This window comes from Calonectris borealis, chromosome 6, assembly GCF_964195595.1.
Source record: "Calonectris borealis chromosome 6, bCalBor7.hap1.2, whole genome shotgun sequence".
NCBI classification, from domain to species: Eukaryota; Metazoa; Chordata; class Aves; order Procellariiformes; family Procellariidae; genus Calonectris; species Calonectris borealis.
Genome location: NC_134317.1, coordinates 3,294,682 through 3,314,307, shown reverse-complemented (window position 1 = coordinate 3,314,307; position 19,626 = coordinate 3,294,682). Strand labels below are relative to the sequence as shown.

Here is a 19,626-nt window from a genome sequence, read left to right as displayed (position 1 = left end):
TATGCCTCTGCTTTAATCATTTAGAAGACTAAAACTACCCAACTATTTAAAATTTTAGACAGATCTTCACGATCAAGTAGATAATATCAAACTATATTTGCCTTTCTGAAAGGTTATTGCCATTTTTTTGTTTGTGTTTTTTTTTGTCTAAGAGTTTTGAAAATCTTGTTACTGTTAGAAAGGTGGCATCTGAGATGACTTTGATGGAAAATATAAATTTTTTATTTTATTTTTAAAGTGTAGCCTCTACACTTTGACAGCGCTTTGTTCATTTTTCCCTTTTGCGTTGACTTTTCACACAGTAACATGTGACACGGTGACATCTCACAAACTGGTTAATAGGCAAGTCCATGAATATGTGTGTATAGAGTGGGCTATAGAAGTGAATTTGAAGAGAAGTGCTTTATGTTGACTAGATTTTTACTTAATCTCTTTATATTTATTCAGAGTATGTATTTCACTCTGAAACTATATTGTGAATCTGGAGTTTACTGTTGCTGGTCTGTAAGAAAAGAAACTATCAATTAAAGGCCTTAGAGAACGGACATACACAGTTCAGCAGGATTCTTGAAGGTGAATCTGACCTGTAATTTCCTGTGCCTGGAAGGTTATAAATCACCCTTGTAAAAGCAGGGTTGCCTTTATAAAGAACTTGAATATCTTAAGTCCAGCTCCTGTTTCTGACACTGACAGTTAAGCACAGTTCATTGCCACTGAGCTCGAGTTCATTGCGCTGTTTGCTTGTGGAGGTGTTGTGTAGATGCGTCTTGACTCTGTTCACGGGCTAGAGATGATGCAAAAGTTAATTTTTTGTTGTTTAAACTAGCAGTTGATTGTGTATGTACATGTATAATTATATGGTCTATCAGAAGACAGAAAGGCAGACAGGCATATCATGTTCTTTAATGATAGAGGCCATCTAGAAGCTTTCTTTATGAGTAGATGAAATTGATCTTGTAATTGTTTTTCTTTTTTGCTCTGCAGGGTTCATTAACAGACTTTCTCAAGGCTAACGTGGTTTCTTGGAACGAGCTATGTCACATCGCTCAAACTATGGCTAGAGGCTTGGCTTATCTTCACGAGGATATACCAGGGCTAAAAGATGGACATAAACCTGCCATCTCACATAGGTATAGTATATGTAAAATATTTTCAGCTGATTGTTAATATTTAACTTTGAGCTAAAGGATATGAAACGTGGATAGGTCGGAAGTATTCAATAAATCCTCTGTGATATCTTCCTTCCAGAATTATTAAGAGCCTCATAAGAAAAATCTGCTCAGCCTAAGCAAAAATCTAGCTGGTGGTTTATAGAACTTGCTGTGGTCATTTTGGTTTATGTCATAAATTCTTTTTTTATACAGTTAATTATTGAAGTACCCTCTGCAGTATATGGAATAATTGGCATTATAGCTGTTTGAAACAACTTAAACCCTTATGTATATAACTTTTAAGTAATACTGAATGCCTTCAGAGAGAAACATTTACTGTAAGTGGTGTTATGCCTATTGTTGAGTGTAATTGCTGTTTTTTTTAAATGAGGTAAGTATAGAAAGCTATTAATAGAAGTAGGGAGCTGAAATGGTAGTGGTAACCAAAATAAAAGATAGGCCTATACAGTAAGAGAAATACGGATTCTGCAGAATTTGGAATTTCGTGAGCAAAACTGCTTGACTGATGGTAAGGTACACACAGGACAGATGGGAATCCCTGGATCGAGTCCATTATCTTTTGTTTCTGCAGGAAATCATGTATCTCCTTGTTAGAAACAATCAAGATTCATTTTTTTAAGTGTTTTGTTTCCTGTTACTTAAACAAACAAAATGTAGTTGTAATTGAAGTATGCAGTAACTACATTTTTATTCTATTTCCGTATCGTACATGTTTGTAAATCTGTATGTAGTTTAAAACTAAGCATAAAATGATAGTTCCAAATGCGGTCTCATATATTTCCATAAAAATAAAGGTGTGCAAGTAGTCGTAAGTTTTATTATTCTTCTTTTGTTGTTTAAATGGACTGCTTCTTTGTAATCTTCTTGCCTTTCATATTATAATGTTCTTTGTTTTATTATATTACTTTTTTATTAGAACTTTATATGGTATTTCATGTTCTAGATTTCTAATTTTTTTTCCTTAACTTGAAAGGGACATCAAAAGCAAGAATGTGCTGCTGAAAAATAATCTTACAGCTTGTATTGCTGATTTCGGTCTAGCTTTAAAGTTTGAGGCTGGAAAGTCTGCAGGAGATACACATGGACAGGTAAATACCAGTTTATTTACATAAATGATACAACTGTTAACTGCATGTGAACGCAAATCGATAGTTTAGGCATTCTTCTGCACAGGATGCTATATCATCAACCCTATTTTCGGTGACCTTTAATGAAGATGGCAATTTGTGCTTTCTTCTCACAGGCTAAAAATTAAACAATTCTTTAGACAATTACAGATCACCGCCTCCCCCTCTCCCCCCATCTCATTACATCACCTCTCTCGCCCCTTATTTTCATTCTTACTAGAGGATTTGGACAAGAAAGAGTGGTCTCGCTATATTTTATTAATTGTTCTGAGATACTTTTCAGAAATTGAGGAATGATACTGGCAGCCAGTTTCTAACTTTCTGACCTAGCAACAGTCACTTTCCTGAAATGACAACAGTACTAATCAAGTACTTGTTATACAACAGGGAACTGTTTTACTACCATGTACTTTTAAAATAACAAGCTTGAGCTTAGACCATTACGGTTTCTGGAAAACTAAATATACTTAATTTTAGGCAGAACTTCACAGTTTATGGTTGAGCAACAAAAATAAAATCCTTACAATAAGATTATAAAACCTCAGTAACACTGCTTAAGAGAAACATAGCTATTACCATGAAGGTTTAAATGGTGGAGTAGATCTTGTTCAGACATCGTATAAGTTCTGATTTATTCAGGTGATGTAATTTGACATAATTGACGGTGGTCAAAAAGAAGGGGTATCCCCGAAGTTTTCATTTAATGGCCAGTTTTGTATAAGTGATTTCATATAACTTTCTCAGTATAAATTGTACTTAGGGTAGCTAGTTTTCTCTTGGTATTTTTATTACTGCTCCTGTCATGGGAAGAAACATAAGCAAGTTTCACATCCTTACGTGAAACTGTAATAATTCTTTTGACATGAAAAAATAAGAATAGTGAGCTTCCTGTAATCTGGAAGAAAATAAGGAATGGCAGTGACAAATACATTGAATTGTTGTGCAAATGTGTTATTTAAAAAATATATTCAGGTTTTCCTGCTTCAAAAGTATCCTTTATAGGGCCCAGTCTATATGATTGTTTCTAATTTCTCTTACCTACTATTGGATATGAGAATACAAGAGAATTCCAAGACTTAGTCCTAAGCAAGGATAACCGTGGCTATTTTTAATCTTTGACAAAGAACAGTACTAGTCTACAGTAGTATTATAGTCGGCACCAGCTAGAGTGGTAATTGTGGTCATGTTGGTTCTTAGCGTACAAATTTTTGTGCTTTCCTGTCTTTCAAGGTTGGTACACGAAGGTATATGGCTCCTGAGGTACTTGAAGGTGCTATAAACTTCCAAAGGGATGCGTTTTTGAGAATAGATATGTATGCCATGGGATTAGTCCTCTGGGAATTGGCGTCACGCTGTACTGCCTCAGACGGTAAGCAACATATTTGATCTTTGGAAATATTTAATGTAATTTCTGAGAGGTGTATTTAAAGCAAGAAATTGGAAGGTAGATTATATGTATGTAATAAAATCTAATAAGGGTGGTAGTCTTGTGGGGAAATGAATGAAACACCGACACCATGTAGTCACTTTATAATTTAGTCTCTTCAGTAGTTGGCATCCCAGGTAAAAGTTCTCTGATACGTGGATACCTGTTGCATTTCTTCTCCTGGTCATGGTAAGGAAGAGGAAGGATTACTCCTAACCTAATATGTTTGATTTCTTCTGAGTTCAGCCTGACAGTTTTAGTGCCAATCAATTTATCTTAAAAGTACTGCTTTTTTTCATAAAAAAAAGCTCAGATTAGATTAACCTTGGTAACAAAGATAGCCCACCAGCACCTGCTGAGAAAGTGGTGTCACCTGCTGTACACCTTAGCATCTGGACAATGTAAGTTCAGTGCTTCCCTACACTTTCTTTCTCTTTGTTGTCATTAATGTGACATTAGTTCAGGTCATATAGATGTTAGAACTTCTGAGGAATTTCTAATTAATTGTTGATAGCTTAGCGATTGAAAATACAGGAACATCTGAGAAATCTGCAGCTGATACTTGTTAGCTATGGGTCCATCACAGTTGTTTTCCTCAAAGCAAACCACTGGATCCGATTTTTAAGCTATCAAGAAAAGATATCAGATACCCTGTTTCAAGTATGAATACTATTCTTAAATTTTGCAAGTAGAGGTCTTTTTTGGGTGTCCAAAATAAGTCAGGATTAATCAAGAACAAGACAAAAGACAAGGCTCAAAAATGTTTGGGAGAAAGTTGCATTTTCAGTACAATCTTTAAAAGCAGCTAAATTCAACTCAGTAAATAGGACGCTTTCACTTGGGCTTGTGATGCCGTTTGTCATAAAGCTCTCCTGTGAGAGCCCGGTGCAGCTGACAGATACCCGTAGAAAAAGCCAAGATGAATTGGCGATCTCGGCAGGTCAGCGCGTGGCCACACAGTGCTCTTCTCCAAGCAGTGCTTTTCTGCTCCGAACATTCTTCATGGAGTAGAAGCCACTGGGGAGATGTTACCCTTTTAAAAATGTTAAGCTGTTTACTACCAGGATCGACACAATCTTGCACAAGTCTCTGAGGCAGTCCCACATTCGGTATTGATTTTTCATGCCTCGGTGTATACTGTAAAACATACGTCCCTAAATCTTACTAGAAGTGTGTCGTAGGTCTCTCTGGCCGGTGTGGCTATTATTCCAGAAGGTAAAAGAAACATCAGTGAAGGAAAGCAGCCTTCCGGAATCACGGCTTTGTGTGGCTCTACAGTCATGGCTGCTGTTTTTCTTTCTGCAAATATGTGGTTGGTTTTTTTTCAGAAGCTAGCTGGTCCGTTTCATTAAGTCTCATCAGCCTCATCTGTACCATACCATTCATTTCTTCTATCTTCCTCTTCCTTCTTCTTTCAGACTTTTGATCGGAGAGCACAAAATATGTATTACATTAACATATAATTATATAATCTATAGCTATGTAATCTACAGTTCAGCATACAAAGCTTGTCCCTCTGATTCCGTTAAGGACAAATACTATGCTTAGCCTTCAACATAAGTACTTTAGTCCTGGGCTATATGGATGGGAGGAGGAAACGCCTTACGTTCACAAAGGGATGCAGCAGTTGCTATTGCAAGCTTGTTTTTTGCAGCGTATGTGGTATTGAAAACATTCGCAAGTGGCTATCGGGCGCCTGCTTGGTAATCGGATACCAAGAGAGCCAGCAAACTTGAGAGAAGGATGATGATTTATCTTACCAAAGCTATGATTTGTTGGAGGAGGCAGGGGAGAAGCTGTGGATCCGAGAGCCTCCCTCCGCCCCCGTGTTTTGAAGCTTTTGGTTGCAAGGGAGCGGGGCCGGGAGCTGCGCCTGGCTGCCACGCGCAGGAGAGCAAAGGCTTGTAGCTCCTGAAAATGCCACTGCTGCTGAATTAAAATCTTTATCACAGCTTGCTGCTGACCTCTCATAGGATGAGCTTTTAATGGCAACAGAAAGTAAACTGCTCCGTAAGAGTCTGCTTATGGACTACGTTTCTAAGATACCAGTCTTATTTTTTTTCCCCTTTTTTAAAGCAAAATTGGTGGTTTAACTTCTTTTTTTTTTTTATCTATAGGCCCAGTAGATGAGTACATGTTGCCATTTGAAGAAGAAATTGGCCAGCATCCCTCCCTTGAAGACATGCAGGAAGTTGTAGTTCATAAAAAGAAGAGACCTGTTTTAAGAGAGTGTTGGCAAAAACATTCTGTAAGTAGTTACGCAACCAAGTTCTTCAAAGTTGTCATGATTTGAATTTCAAATTTTGATAATCCTGTGTTGTGTTCATAATACTGTCTTTTAGGAAGAATTTAAGTTTAGTAATTCTAGTAAGAATTAAATGGGCTGTAAACTAATGTTCTTAATCTTAAAATACTCACTCTCATCTCGAGTGCTTTGAAAGTGAGTGATTATTTTGCTGTTTTGGTGAAAGAAGAGATTCTTGATAGTTACTTTTGAATGCCCATGTTAAAAATATATTTAAGAAATAACAGTCTTGATTTACTACAGGAATGCTACAAACTGAACATAATAACGTTAGGGTAAGCAGTGTCGTATGAGAAATTTCTGGGATCAGTTAGGGAGGAATTACATGCTTTCCTGGTCTGGTTTGTGGCTAGAGACTTGCAGTAACGCCACTGCTTATTCCTAGCACTGCTTTGTCGGTTGGGGTTTTTGGGGGGTTTTTTTTTTTGGTTGGTTTTTTTTTTTCAAAAAATGGGTTGTTAGAAACAATAGATGACACTGTCTGTCTGCAAGAAAAAAGAGAGTATGTTACCATCTGCTCCTTGTAATTAGCATATTGCTGTATGAGCTTGGTGTGACTTTGGAGAAAAGTTAACTGCTGTCAGATATAAACCTCCTTTTGTACTGTTTGATTTTTTCATTGAAGTTTCATTTGATCACTGAAGAACTCAACCTCTTTTAGTGTGAGATCTTTTAAAATACCATGATGACTTCACCAGCAGACTACAACACTGTATGGTGAAAACGATTTGCTCGCTGTTGTGTGTATTGTTTAAATAGTGCAAAATAAATTAAGACGTAAGGCCCCATATGACATGCTGGGTTTCAGAACAAATACGGCATAGCTTCCCGTTTGACAGAAGGGTTAAAATTTGGCAGGTGTACCTTAAAATGCAATTTTCTGTTAGAATTGCAAGGCGACCCCACCTTCATAAAACTTGCTGCTAACTCTGTATACCGTTATTTTTCATTTCGCTTTGTTTGCTCGCAGGGAATGGCGATGCTTTGTGAAACAATAGAGGAATGCTGGGATCATGATGCGGAAGCCAGGTTGTCAGCGGGTTGCGTAGAAGAACGGATTATTCAGATGCAAAAATTAACTAACATTATAACCACAGAGGACATTGTGACTGTGGTCACAATGGTGACAAATGTTGACTTTCCTCCCAAAGAATCCAGTCTATGATAGTTGCACTGGTCATGTAACTGACCACCAGGACTCTTCACTGGAGCTGCTAAAGCTAACGGGACTGCTTACGTCACTACTGTTTTCTGTGTGAAAAGAATGGTAAGTCTCTCTGGAACATCATCAAGAGGTGTTTTTCCTTTATTTTCCCCGTCCTCCTCCCCAACATGGATCCATGAGACTTTTTGCATTCCCTGCTTACACCTGAAGGACACGTGACTGAGAAACGATAACATGCTGTTAAGGAACTTAAATGAAGAATATGGACCTGTACTGGCTAATCAAGCGTTTTAAAAACTGACATCAGATTTCTTAATACCTGTCAGAAGAGACTAATTCCCTAAATGAACTACTGTTATTTTTTTTAAATCAAACATTTCATTTCAGATTTAAAAAAAGGGTAACTTGTTTTTATTGCATTTGCTGTTGTTTATAAAAATGACTATTGTAATGCCAATATGACACAGCTTGTGAATGTTTAGTGTGCTGCTGTTCAGTGTACATAAACAAAAGTAATCAAGTGGGATATAGCAAAGAGGCTTCCAAGTATTACTTAACCTCCCTCAACAAGGTATACCTCAGTTCCACCTCTGCTAAATTATGAGATTGACAACACTAACAAAATTCGAATAATAAATTGATCCATGTTTTGTAAATGATGTATTTCAAATTCACTGTGTTATTTAAAAAGGGTAAGCTATGCTTCATGCCAACAGTAAATGGCCATTCCTAAAGCAGTGTTTTTAGCCTTTTCTTGTACTAGCTTGTTGTGTATAAAAAAAAAAAGTGCTGTTTATTGAAACAAAATTTTCCTTCCTCTTTTAGTTTAAAGCTTTTCTCTTACCTCCATTTCCCAGAATATCTCATACATTTATTTAACTGAATACTATTTAGGTTTGCTGTGTCTGAGGAATATTTGAAAACTTAAGCATGACTTTTTTTAATTTTCTGTGAGCTATGACACTGGAAAGCTCTGAATTCTTGTTCTTTTTTTTAAAAAAAAAAGTCTTTTTCCTATTTATGTTTGTGAAAAGGTCTGCCTAGCGTGTGTTCTGTTTCACTAAACAGTATGCAGTGGGTTCTGTATCACTGTTTCAGGATCACCTCAGGAAGCTCAGTTACCCCGAATTCCTTGCTCTCTGCTTCGAGATTTGCAACTTCACTCTACTTACAGCTTGGTGCCGTCTCCTCAGAGCACTACTTAGTGTCTGTGATACATAGGTTTATCCTAGAATCATACGAAAAATTCTAGCCACAGATTCCAGATTATAAATGCTTACAAATTTCAGGGATGATTTAGTGACGCTTACAACTTAAAATATGCAATGATTATTTAGAGGTAACGAATACCAATGTCCGTAGCACAGACTCTCAAAAAGTGAGGAAAAACATTGAAATGCTTTCACAACTCCAACATTCTTTTCAAGTTTAGAAAGTCATGCCTTACATTCAAATTACGAAGTGACTGGTAGATAGGTGCCAAAGTGCTTCTCAGAAGTACTGTTTCACTGTATTTATTTGAATCTTTACATAAATTTCCAAGTAAAATAAATTGTATGAACCTCTAGAGTACAGAACCGACAATAGCTAGTAGTATGCTGTGTATTTCATCATCTTTTTCTTTGTTTTTACACCAAGCGTTCAATGTCTTTCGAAAGAAGCTTTTAATGTTGCAGTTAGGAGCTCGCTCTGAATGTCATCTTGAAAATGGATCTGTACAGCCACGAGACACTCTGTTTTACATGTACATGAACTTAATCTCTGGGAACAAGAAGAGACATTTCGGATAAACAAGACGTAGGTCAGCACGCTCTTGGCAGGGAGGGGAAGAAGGGTCTGATGTACCACCCAGTGCCGCCTGTCCTGCTGTTCGTCAGGTGTATGCCGAAGGTTGCAGGTAGCCAGAAGAACCCCGCTCTAGAGGGTCGTTGGTCTGTAGGGCGCAACCCCGTGGTGGTCAGCTTGGCTATAAAAAGAAAGAAATCTAGTTTCTAGCCGCTTCTTCGATTGACGCTTTCATTTTGCTTCCATTTTTAATCCAGGGACGTGACTTTACGCACACAGCAGGACATGAACGTAGCTGCTGAGTTCTGAACAAATATGAATCCATTCGTACTTCACTGAAGACCTCCCAATGAGTTTTAACCTCCTTTAGCAAAAATGGAGTAAATACAGATGGTTTTGTAATCTGTTATTCAAGATCTGATGCAAAAATTGGTCATGTATAAAACATGCATCATCTGTGTGTTATCCTTAAAACTTCAGCTACCGCAGGTTCTCGCAGCGAAGTGGCGGGGACTCGGCTCACGCGCTGCACGTTGCCAACAGCGCAGGGCGCTCGCTAAGCCTCGCATCAGGAGAACCGAGATAACTTATCTTCGTGTTTGTTTTCAAACTGCCTTTGGATATCCCCGATTGTTTAAATATTGTGCTACTCTGAGTTTCCTGACTTTTAACAGCGTCATTTAGTGTCACTGTGAAAAGGATGTTCATAGTATAAATGCTTTTTAATTGGTAACAGTGATATCCCCAGAGCCGTTCTGGTACGACTGTTCTCACAGGGCATTTTGACGTGTATTTTTGATTTAGAGCATTTAATGCGCAAGTTGAGAAGATGCCTGAGCCAGCGGCGCTTTCCAAGTGTAAACGAGGGCAGGGTGCAGTAAGATTGATGCTAGCGGAAATACTTCGGCATTATTTACTAGCAGGCGGTGACCACGGTCCCTTTTCGTCCTGTAGCGATGTGGCATGTGGGTACGAGCTCCAAAGGCTCGCCCTGTCCTGCGGCTCCCCAGAAGTTTAAGCCCGGCGTTAGTTTTTGCGTTGCGTTGGAGGGGAAGGGGTTTCTGTATCGCATCCTGCATGACTTTGTACTTACGACTACACGTGCCGTAGCGTGTCAGGGCGGAGACCGTGCCTCGTAGTTGTTGGAGTTGTTGAACTAGCGCTGTCATTCGTGGTGGTATTCTGAAACTACACCGCGAGGACTGAAATCCGCCACTTCGTACCTTCTGTTTGAGATTTTAAAAAGTCGGTGTAGTTTTCAAATACCAACTTTTGGTGTGCTAACTAAATTGTAACCAGACAGTAATAAGACATTTCCTGTTCACATTAGCATTTGACAGAATAAATAGGGTTACTAGTTTGCTCTTTTTCCAGCTTCTCTTTTTTTAACCTTTTTTAATACATTTACTTTTATTAGGAACACGTGGTACAAAATGCAGAAAGCTGCAATATATGTTCATGGGCAAAATGATTCAAGTAGCATCCTTGATGGAACATCATTTACCTCAGATACTCAACCAGCAGTACTTTTTTTTTTCCCCCCCCTTTTATTTTTTTAATGCCGTTTCAGTCCATATACTATTCGTTACCTCTCAAGATTTTGGTAAGCAATTATTTGAACTTTACTCTTTGTATTTGTCAGTGTTTTGGGCACAGGTTGTTGTACTACTGTCAAAAGGTACTTGCTATTTTTCTGCAAGTACTAGAAACAAACCAACCCCCCCCCCGCCCTCAAAGTGATTGTTAAATATTGTACAAATAAAAATGTATACTCTTTCTCCCCTATTCCCCCAAAAAGTTAAAATAAAAAATGTGACTACTATGACTTGCATATGCCTTTTTTCAAACTGTAACACTGTGGGAGAAGAGACATGTCGCTATTTCTACACACGCAGTAATTGCCACGTCGCAGGGCAAGTTTTGTGGCAAAAACAAAAAAAAAGAGAATGGGAAGACCTCGCAGTTTAAACTTGGCAGGGAGGCAAAGGCAGAATCCACATCACCTCCAGCATTTCTGATGGAAAACTCTCCTCTCCCCATCCTCCTGTCGTCAAGGGACACTTGGCAGGTCCATAGTCTTTAAGGGGCAGGCGCGCGCCGAGGCAGACTCCCTGGCAGGGTGAAGGAGGCTGCCGCTGGGAGGACACCGCTTCAGCCGAGGGCAGAGAAAGGCTCGAGCGATGTTTTGGTAACTCCGCACACGGCAGCCGATATTCCAGAGACCCGCTCACGACCGAGCCGCGGGGCTGTCCGGCTGATCCTTCTCCTTGGGCAAAGCAACCACTTCCACGACAGCCGCAAGAAAGGAGAGCTCTGTTCTGCAGGATTGGTGCGGGGGTGCCACGTGCAGCCTTCTGCTTCGAGGGAGATTACTGAGCTTTTGTCCTTCACCTTGAACTAAGTGTCAGTCACCTCTCTCCCTTCTAAAAATGTTGAATTTCCTTAACCAGACCTTTACAAATCTGTGGATATGATGTAACTGCTGTTCTGTTAAAAGTGGGGTTTTTTCCCAGTGTGCATTATTGCTACTGCAGTTTGTTTTTGTAGAAGTGATACAGTACTGAAGCCAGCTGTAAGTCCTCTGTAAAACTGGAGAGTGACCTTACTTCCAGCATATATTAGATACGTGGTTTGAAGGCTGTTACTTAATGGCAAGGGGTTCTCAATGCGGAAGTTACACTTCAAAACAGGCTGCGGCGTGAAAGGTTTGGTAATTGTCGTTTACACAACACTGCTCATTAAACTATGCAATATTCCAGTGCCGGGATAAGCATCCTCTGTCACCGCTCTCCTTTATCCAGTGAATCAACTGACAGGACCAGGAGTGTGAACAAGGGCAGGGGAAGGGGGGAGCTGCTGCATCAACTGATTTAATCAACCCTTCAGCACTGTTAGACAGCTCCCTGCACTCCTGATCACTCCTGCTTCGGAACAGATCGGCCAGTGACTGACAGGGCTTCAGGACAGGATTGTCACCTCGGTTTTGGAGTGCGCAGCTGGAGTCCCTCAGCCTGTAGTCCTGCTGGTGTGCGGAGCCCGGTGTCCGTATTCCTGAGCCAGCAGGTGCCTTCAGCCGTCTGTCCACAGCTGGTTCAGCCGGGCACCGTGCTCGTGACCGCGCATAAAGAGAACTCTAGCAAACGAAACACAGACGTCACCTACTGATCGCATCTCTCCCACCTCTAGTGGGCTAGCAGTGGGTAACCCCTTCCTTCTTCCCTTTTTAAAAGACCACCTTGAATGACGTGAGCTACGCTGAAACATAATGAGATTTGTGTTGGCTGAATAACTGACTTTTCTTTCTGGGTAAGTACTTCTGCAGAAAATCTTGCAACAACGTTTTTATTCATGGTTTGCAATAGCGTTCCCATCTAATAGCGTCATGTAGGTTGTCTAAGCTGTCACTTACGGAACTACATGATAAAGTTACCACAGTCCTGTTACTTATCTTGCTGCTTTCCAAAGCACTGCTCTGCTCTTCAAGACGTGCAGGTGTAGAGACAATAGCTTTAATGAAGCAGCAAAGAGAGCAAAATAAAGCAAATAACCCTTTGGCCGAAAAGAAGGGCTTCTAAGTGAAAGCAGAGCAAAGGGGGCCCAAGCATGAACAAACATCGCTGAAATGTCTTCAGCTTGTTGACAGACAAGCCACTGGGCTGCTAAAAATGTGTATTACATCGTATAGGCTTTAAGGTAAGAGTGAGAGAACTTACTCTGTTCAGGAAGGAGAAAGCCATCAGCCCTGCTGCATCATCCTGCTGCCACCAAACAGGAGGGGTGACGTCCAGCCTGTCCCTCGCGGCCTCCAGCCACCGCCATTCGCAGGGTCCAGCTCTTCAGAGAAAGCAGCAACCAGCCCTTGCACAGCATCTCCTCGGCGCTGCGGTACTAACCCAAAGAGAACTCTTCCCTGGAAAGGAGCGTGCTTCTGATACTGCATCTGGGACCTACATCTATCTTACGTACCTTTTGTACGTGTCTTCCACTAGAACAGCTGTAAAACCCATTTCTTGTTTAATTAAGTAAATTTTCTATGTCAAGTCAAATTTGAGAAGAAAAAGTACACCAAGTATGAGCTCTAAACTGCATTAGGGATGGATCTGTGCGTCAGAACTTACAGCGCGAGACCCGCAGCCGTCGGTGGCGGCACGCCACTGAGCCAGCATCTACAGCAGTCGTCATCCGAGATCGAGACATTCCGAAGAGCTTTGATTTCTACAAAGTGGAAACGTTAGCACTGAGCATTTAAGTTAATCAAATTTATGGCCATTAGAGGACAACAGCAGTACAGTTCTCCTTAAAAAACAAAATCCCAAGTCGATCAGCAAAGCAAACTTCTTCCAAAAATTTATTAATTTGAACACCCTACTGTGGGTAAACATTACAACTTCTGGAGTTTACCATTAACTCCAAAATTTTTAATGTAGGAAGCGATATTGCCAGTTCCAGAAAGTTCACAACCAACTGAGCGATGACGCTGCCCACTGTTTAACGTCTGTCGGGCAGTTCGGATACGCTTGCAAAGCGTCCATGATTTGATTATTGTCCAAAAGCAGTTTCATTAAGAGGTACTCTCTCTGAGCACGTACAGATGGTCTTTCTATTGGTTTTACTAATTCCAGTTGTAGTAAGTGTTCAAATGCCTAAAAACAAAAGAAAAAAAAATTAGGAAATGGAAGATAACATCGTTCTGGGCTGTACTGCTCATTTTGAATGGCCTAAGAGACGCTGTTTTGACAGAAACCCGTGAGCGTGATCTCAACAGACATTAAATGCCAGCTCTATTTTACCTTCACTTTTCTCCTTAAAGAAATAGTATTTGAAATCTGGTGTACGTGTAACTGACGGGGAATGACTTTGTTATTCTGGGATACAAATTGGAATAGTCTGTTACAAGTGCACAGACAGCATCATTACATAATTTCCAGTTTAAGTGTAATTGAATAATGTTGAATCAGAAACCAAGGCTCCTCAGCGTAAAAGTTGCAAGACAGGAAGACAGCTTTGACTACCGAACTGCTGGTCGCGGGGTTAAGTTCATTAACTGAAAACTTAGCGTCTGCACGACCCCTGTTTGATTGCTACGCCACAGCAGGATTATGCCCGACGACCGGATCCCTGAACAGAGCCTGGCAAAATTATGTTAATTGAGTGACAGCCCAGTAGCCCAGAGAGCATCAGGTTTGTAACCAAAATACTGTTTTTCAATTTGCACTTCAGACTGTAGTTGGTTGAGGCAAAGCCAGCCACTTTAGGCTACAAATTGATTCCATACACCAGTCAGACCTAGTGGGACTTGGATTAAGTAAACCAGGTTTTTGATGTGATAAGATTAGTTGTGATAAGATTAGTTTAATTTTTGGAGACATAACAGAAGTGAACGAGCCAAGCTGAAGATACCTGCACACGTACACAAATCTCTCCTGTGGAAGCCATTTCTGATGCGGTCGTTCTTGCTGAACCCCAGTCCTAAATCAGTTAAGCTCACTTGAAAGAGAGTCCTTGCCCTGGTACTAAACCCTTCCAAGTGTAACCGTTTACCAGCTCAGCACAGCCGTGAGCTCCCACCCCAGGAAAGGCGAGCGCCGGCGGCCAGGCACTGCCCAAGCCCACCGCCCTGGGTGCCTGCTCCAAGAGCCGGGAGTTCTCACCGCCTTGGAGCGCCCAGTCTCGGTTCTAGGGCTGCGTGTCAAATCTGTACACTAGGAAAGAAAAACCAACATCTAAAAACTTTACAATAAAAAAAACCCCTACATTTCAGGCTTACCTTCATGACAACTGGCTTTTCGAAGTTGTACATACAATGCGCCTTCCTCTGTATGAACTTCTGGAATTCTGTATCAGTAATAGGGAAAAAAAAAAGTTACTTAGGGGAAAGTAAGTGATTTAGTGTATGTAAAGTTCACGCATTTCTCTCACCGTTGTAAACCATCTGGAAGTTAAATGGTTCTCCTTCATAAACATCATTTAAGTGTTTCATAGCTATAATTAGGCAGATTTCCAGGACAGACAAACCTAAGGGGAAAGACAAGAGCTCTAAATATTTCTCTTAAGCGTATCAGAAAGGCAAGCAGTTCACACACTATTTTTATTCCCCTATTTATATATGCTGTAGACCTCACATATTTGTTATGTATCTTCATAACATAAAAAAAATCCAGAACTGGAGAGAGAGAGAAATGAGAACATTGGTCTTCCAGATATTTGAAGCAAGAATGTTAAGAAACGGGCTGCTTCCATCAAAAAGCAAAAAATTTAAGTATAAAGAAAAACCATCATTGCAGACTGTACAGCATGACAAGGAATTTTTAGCAGCACCAAGACAATCTCCGTGTTACTGTGCAGCATGTCATGAAATGAGAGTTTGAAGAGGTTATTCGCTCTTCAAAGCTAAAGAAGCGATAACAGGGAATTGGCTCCACGGTACTGAGACTTTGAGAACCACAGGGCCAAGCAAAACCAAAGCCTGTAAAATCTGGAAGCCATAAAGAAGCAATGGGATAAGTTAACTTTTCCCGGTCAGGGAAGCGATTCCTCCTGTAACTATATTTGGGCTCAGTATCATCACCAGGAGAAGTTTGTTTCTTCTCACTGTTTGCACAGGTTCCAAAATGCTTTTCAGAGGCAACTTAAGCATAGTGCTCGGCACATCCCATCTGCCGAGGTTCAGAAGGGGAGAACCCCTGGACCACGCAAGGGCAGCAGCAGCACACCGACACACACCAGAGGAGTCAGCACAGCATTAGCACAAGCCCAGTTAAACGCAGGTAAGCGCACGCCGCTGTAGTTCTGCGAGTACAGAATTCAAGTACACACTCACATTTTGTACACATCCACGCAGAGACTGTTGCAATTCTCAGAGGGTTTATTGCAACAGCTCCCAGCCAAAGTGTCTTCAGTGTCCTCCAGCTCCCAGCGCTGGCAGGAAGAGGTCAGCGTCTTCCCTCCCTCCGCCATTTAAATGGGACAGAAACGCTGCCCCGGCTGGTGCCTTTGCCCAGGCTACCGGAGCTTCCCCTGGCTAGCACTGCCGTACCAAACAAGGGGGCTGGCACTGTAAGCCTGCAGCCTGCGCTGCCCGAGCTCCCCGCGTAGTAGGATTTATATCAACTATTCTGTAACTCAATTTCTGGTTTGTTTGGCATTGTTATATCCACGCACGTGTACGAGCGCAAATTAGCAGAGAGCAGAGGTGTTCCCTGCACAGCTCACACCAACAGGCATGAGAATTTCAGGGAGGGACTCGACACGTTCCATACTCCTAAGAAACATCTGGGGGGAAACAGCTGAGCTTTACCATGCACAATATTTGCTTTTGAGTCCATTCTATACTGCTTGCTTGCCTCATGAAGATCTGATGCAGTGATAAGTGGGTGATGCACAGTAACGTTACTTACAGCGAGCATCTAAAAATAAAGCAGAAGACATTTTTCATTTCATTACTAATTACCAGTCGTACTTTCTACTTGGAGATGGAATGCAGAAGAACACACTTCCCCTGGAGTCACCTACGGGAAACGTTAGTGAATAAACCCTACACACAGTAGGCTCATACTGAAAACCTTGTAAATAGCTGGTAGCTACCACTACATTTTGCCAGGAAGGTTTTCCAGGCTTAAAACTTTAAAGCCTCCTCACTAGAGGAGATAAACGCTCATTAACTTGTTTATATTAATTTCAATCGATTAGCATACTTCAGTGATTGCTGTAAGAATGACTGACAACCACTTTAAACATACCTTTGCACACAGAGCTACAGTGTGCTCGTGTCACTGAAAGTGCTAGGAAAGCGCCTGAAGGCACCTCTCCGTTTACAGAACACGAGTTGCCCCTTCAGAACATGGGCTAAACAGTCTCACGAAGTCACAATTTGAATCGTTAACCATCTTCAACCACCTGTCACAGAAAGTGAGTTTTGAACAAATGTAAGTTAATAAATACATAGTTAACTGACCTCTTCCAACACTGCTCTTTCAAAGCCATTGATTATCCACAAGCCTTTATACAGCAGTAGGCACACTGCAGTGACCTTCACTTGCTCTTTAGGGCTTTAAGTATCTGCCTTGTAGTTTAATATTCATAAACAGAAAAAATGGCTTTTAGTGACTACCTCCTACTTTTGCAGGTCTGTGTGATGAAAAACTGTTCATTTCATCCGTTTAATTGAGGTCTTTCACCGAGAACATCCAATGCTATCCACCACCAGGCTTTTCCAGTCCTCCTTCTCTCCTTATAGATGTCAATCTAACAGCCTCAAAAAGCTGCAATGATCATTCAGACTTCCAAAGGTATGGAATGAGGTTTTATACTATAAAGGCTAAAGGGAATTTGGATAGGGAAAAGGGGGAGGTGAAGAAACGACAGCCCCAGGTCACTAACAGACATGCAAAAGGGAAAGAAGTAGAGGAAACATCAGTATCTCTTGTAAGTCACTACCCCCTCCGCTTCAGGGCTAGTGAAATTGGTGAGTAACAGGTAACTACACCAAAGAGAGCCTGGAGCACTGGGCATCTTCTGGTTTACCAGGGTCAGAGGCAGACAAGCAGCTGATTGCATGAAGTCACCCACACGAGAGAAACCATGGGGAAACAGCATTTACTGAAAGCAAAATTACATTTTACCAGCTCAGGTATGAGCTATCTAGTTCTACTTATGTAAAAAATTACTTATTTTACTTTCCTGAAAAACTTAACTTGTTCAATTTTTCCAAGCTTTTCAAGGTTTTGCACGATACCATTTAGGGTACTGCAACATGAAATGGACACGAAGTTTCCAGTGAAAACCCATGTGTTCATCTCACAAAGCAAAGTGATGGGGAGCACTAAATGTAATTTAAAAATAGCTGGTCATTGAAAGCAAGTCCTTGCTACAGAAAAGCAGGTAATTAGCAAGAGTAGCTCCAATTCTCACCACCACCACACTGCCCATCACAGAGCTTCTCTCACCAGCTCAAATGGCAGACTCCTACAGATTTTCAAAATCAAAGAAAAATTCATCCTGCAGGGCAATTAATCCACGCTTCAGCTAATACAAAAGAATTGCAGAAGTGCTAGAATCTGTATCACGTACTTTCATGAGCAAGATGACTTCAGAGTGAAAAAGCTCCTTTCTAAAGGAAAAATTCAGAACATGCTGAAGAAAACAATTAGGAACTTCAGCCTCAGCTCTGACACACCTTGGAGCTCAAAGGGAGGCTATTCCGATAGCCAGCAGCTCTTTTTCTGGCATTCGTTCAAGCCACAGAGACAGAATTGGTGCCGCTAAACTAGAAATAATCTGCAATCTTGTCACGAACTCAAGTCAGCAGAGGACTACCAAAAAGAGGACTCTGATCATGCCCGTGAGTTTCAGAACTACGGCAGGAAGCCTATGATCTAGTTTTCCGAGTGGCTATAAACTCAGTGCTGGGAAAAGCTGTAAGCGCTACAGAGCCCAAGAAGAGCCCATCACAGAGCTGGAGGTTAAAATCCGAATACTTGCACAACACAAGACAAGCAGGTACGTTTAGTGGGCTTTTCACACTGACAGAAGCACATAGATATTTTAAGGTGGTTAAATCAGTGTTACTTATCTTCTGTAATGAATGTTACTGCATTCGTATTAACTGTGTTAAAAAACAGCAGTGAGGGAGGCAGATTTAAAAAAAAAAAAAAAAAACCCTCCAAGAGAGCCTGACCAGGCGTTAAGCTTCAGCTCATTTGTCGTGATAGAAGTCCACTGTCAGCATTACCTCCTACTTACTGAACACAGAACTCTCCTCTCAGAGCGAACAGGGAGGCAGCAGCCTAATTTTTCTCCACACAGTGAGGCCTTCCTTCTCTCCCCTAAGAGAACCAGGAAAGGTTGAAACTACCAAGTAAAATTTTGAAAGCTTCCTCAGGCCCTTGATGCCAGACAATGCGGTCATTCGGAAGATCAGAATTAACTTCCGTCTCAGTATTTCTAGGGATTAGCAGCCTCAAGCTTCCAGCACCTCAAGATTTAAAAGATTAAGATCACATTTCCTGGACTAGCGTCACAGTAACAGACGAATTCAGGACAGCAACTGGGCTACCTGAATTGCTCCATATATGAAACCAGCTCTGAAACACAAAGTGGTGCCTGATCATACAGTTCATAAAGTGATTTTATCTGATACTCTGCATAAGAAGAAATTGGAAGTGATAAAAGAAAACAAAAGCATTTCCTCCGCGTGAATAACAAGACTGTAGGTATATGGGAACCCTCTTACTGAAGAGGTATCCAGGAGCAACTAGTCCATAAACCAAGTAATCTGTGCTGAGGAGCACCGTAGCAAGAGCAACGGTTTAGGAAGAAGGAGGAGTGGACAGAGGGATGACAACAACAAATACAGCTCTAAGTGACAGTTATTCCAAATGCAGCACCGTGTGCTTTTATGTCAAAAGGACACATACCTACACAGAGGGTTATTCAAGAGTAGCTCAGGAAACAGGTGAGGATTGGCCAGGAACACAGACAAACCCTAACAGTGTCAGGAGGAGGGCAAAGTGGAGAGCGTAAGATGATGCAAGAATACAGTAAGAGACCCTGGTAAAAAAATGGCACCAAAATTTACTGATCTTTGAAGACGACCGACATTGATGAAGAGAAGCAGGTTTAGCATAGTGACAGATTTAGTGAAAGAG

General features: G+C 41.0%; 2 protein-coding genes across 13 annotated transcripts in view; one reads left to right on the top strand and one right to left on the bottom strand.

Annotated features, from left to right (window-relative positions):
- The window catches only part of ACVR2A (activin A receptor type 2A), a 71,407-nt gene extending 60,605 nt beyond the window's left edge, over positions 1-10,802 (top strand). For all 4 annotated transcript variants that reach the window (XM_075152694.1, XM_075152693.1, XM_075152692.1 and 1 more), the window contains 5 exons: positions 985-1,130; positions 2,146-2,260; positions 3,530-3,668; positions 5,843-5,973; positions 7,001-10,802. In XM_075152694.1, coding sequence (XP_075008795.1) covers positions 985-1,130; positions 2,146-2,260; positions 3,530-3,668; positions 5,843-5,973; positions 7,001-7,195 — 726 coding nt within the window. In that variant the 3' untranslated portion in view covers positions 7,196-10,802. The remainder of the gene's footprint in view (positions 1-984; positions 1,131-2,145; positions 2,261-3,529; positions 3,669-5,842; positions 5,974-7,000) is intronic.
- ORC4 (origin recognition complex subunit 4) overlaps positions 8,681-19,626 on the bottom strand; it is a 26,555-nt gene continuing 15,609 nt past the window's right edge. Inside the window, exons 11-15 of one of the 9 annotated variants that reach the window (XR_012674037.1) lie at positions 16,278-16,386; positions 14,900-14,995; positions 14,748-14,815; positions 10,984-13,195; positions 8,681-10,206 (exon numbers count right to left, since the gene is read on the bottom strand). Coding sequence is in view for 5 of the 9 variants with exons in the window: in XM_075152699.1 (XP_075008800.1) it covers positions 13,435-13,623; positions 14,748-14,815; positions 14,900-14,995; positions 16,278-16,386 (462 nt within the window). In the remaining 4 variants the exon portion in view is untranslated. Of the gene's footprint in view, positions 13,196-13,232; positions 13,624-14,747; positions 14,816-14,899; positions 14,996-15,800; positions 16,387-19,626 lie in introns of those variants that run through there. The other 8 variants (XR_012674036.1, XM_075152700.1, XM_075152697.1 and 5 more) reach the window with 8 other exon arrangements.